The sequence below is a fragment of the Bison bison genome, unplaced genomic scaffold, assembly GCF_000754665.1.
Source record: "Bison bison bison isolate TAMUID 2011002044 unplaced genomic scaffold, Bison_UMD1.0 scf7180017864285, whole genome shotgun sequence".
In the NCBI taxonomy this organism is placed as follows: domain Eukaryota; kingdom Metazoa; phylum Chordata; class Mammalia; order Artiodactyla; family Bovidae; genus Bison; species Bison bison.
Genome location: NW_011494857.1, coordinates 1376147 through 1377046, shown reverse-complemented (window position 1 = coordinate 1377046; position 900 = coordinate 1376147). Strand labels below are relative to the sequence as shown.

Below are 900 nucleotides of genomic sequence, written 5' to 3'. Positions count from 1 at the left end.
AGGAGTGAGGAAGCGGAGAAAGGATGGGTGTGCATTGACAGTGGGGAAGGCGGGTAATCTGGGGAAAGTGAAACAAGCAGGGGAAAAAGTGAAGCAATAGCAGACGCCCAGGTCGGCTGTAAAACAAACAAACAAACAAAAACAAACGGAGTTGCAAGGAGGAGGGGAGAGGAGGCATCTGTATTGGCGGATCTCGGGAGAGAAGGATCACTGCGAATGGGAGGCAGTCCACTCTAGAAAATGAGGATATGCTCTGGGGGAGGTTGTTTGGGAGAGACTGTGGATGGTCTACGGTGGAAATGGGTGAAAGGATCATGGCGGCGGGGGGAACTGTGGAAGGGTCTCTTCACTGGGGTAAGTGCGGGGGTGGAGGTCTACAGGTCAGTAGCATCTACACCGCAGTAACTAGGGGGAGGGCGCTACCTTGAAGGTGGGAGTATCTGCACGGGGTTATGTAGGTGGGAGGGAGAGGTATTCAATGGAAGAGAGGTCTACACCGGCGGAATTGACGGAAGTAGATATATCTACACATCAGAAGCTGGGGGAAAGAGGGGAGGGGTGTAGAATGAGCTTGGGAGGGAGTCCTCGCTGAATTTAGAGAGCCTCCGTGGAGGATGGGAGGTCTGTACCCCAGGAAAATATGTTAGAGACCTGCGACGTGGCCCTTGAGACGGAGGTCTGGGTGCGGAACTCTCCGACTGGGCGGGCCTGGGAGGCCGCCTGTGCCCAGGAAGTATTATCTGCGCGCAGGCCAGACCATGGGAACCCAAAAGCCTCGGATACTGCCCTGGCTGATATCTCAGCTGGACCGAGGGGAGTTGGAGGGCGTGGCCTGGCTGGGCGAGAGCCGCACGCGTTTCCGCATCCCTTGGAAGCACGGCTTGCGGCAGGGTGGCCCGC

General features: G+C 57.0%; 1 protein-coding gene across 1 annotated transcript in view; it reads left to right on the top strand.

Moving 5' to 3' along the window:
• The first annotated feature begins 12 nt into the window (after positions 1-12).
• IRF3 (interferon regulatory factor 3) overlaps positions 13-900 on the top strand; it is a 5381-nt gene continuing 4493 nt past the window's right edge. The window contains exons 1-2 of the mRNA XM_010849712.1: positions 13-354; positions 751-891. Coding sequence (XP_010848014.1) covers positions 249-354; positions 751-891 — 247 coding nt within the window. The 5' untranslated portion in view covers positions 13-248. The remainder of the gene's footprint in view (positions 355-750; positions 892-900) is intronic.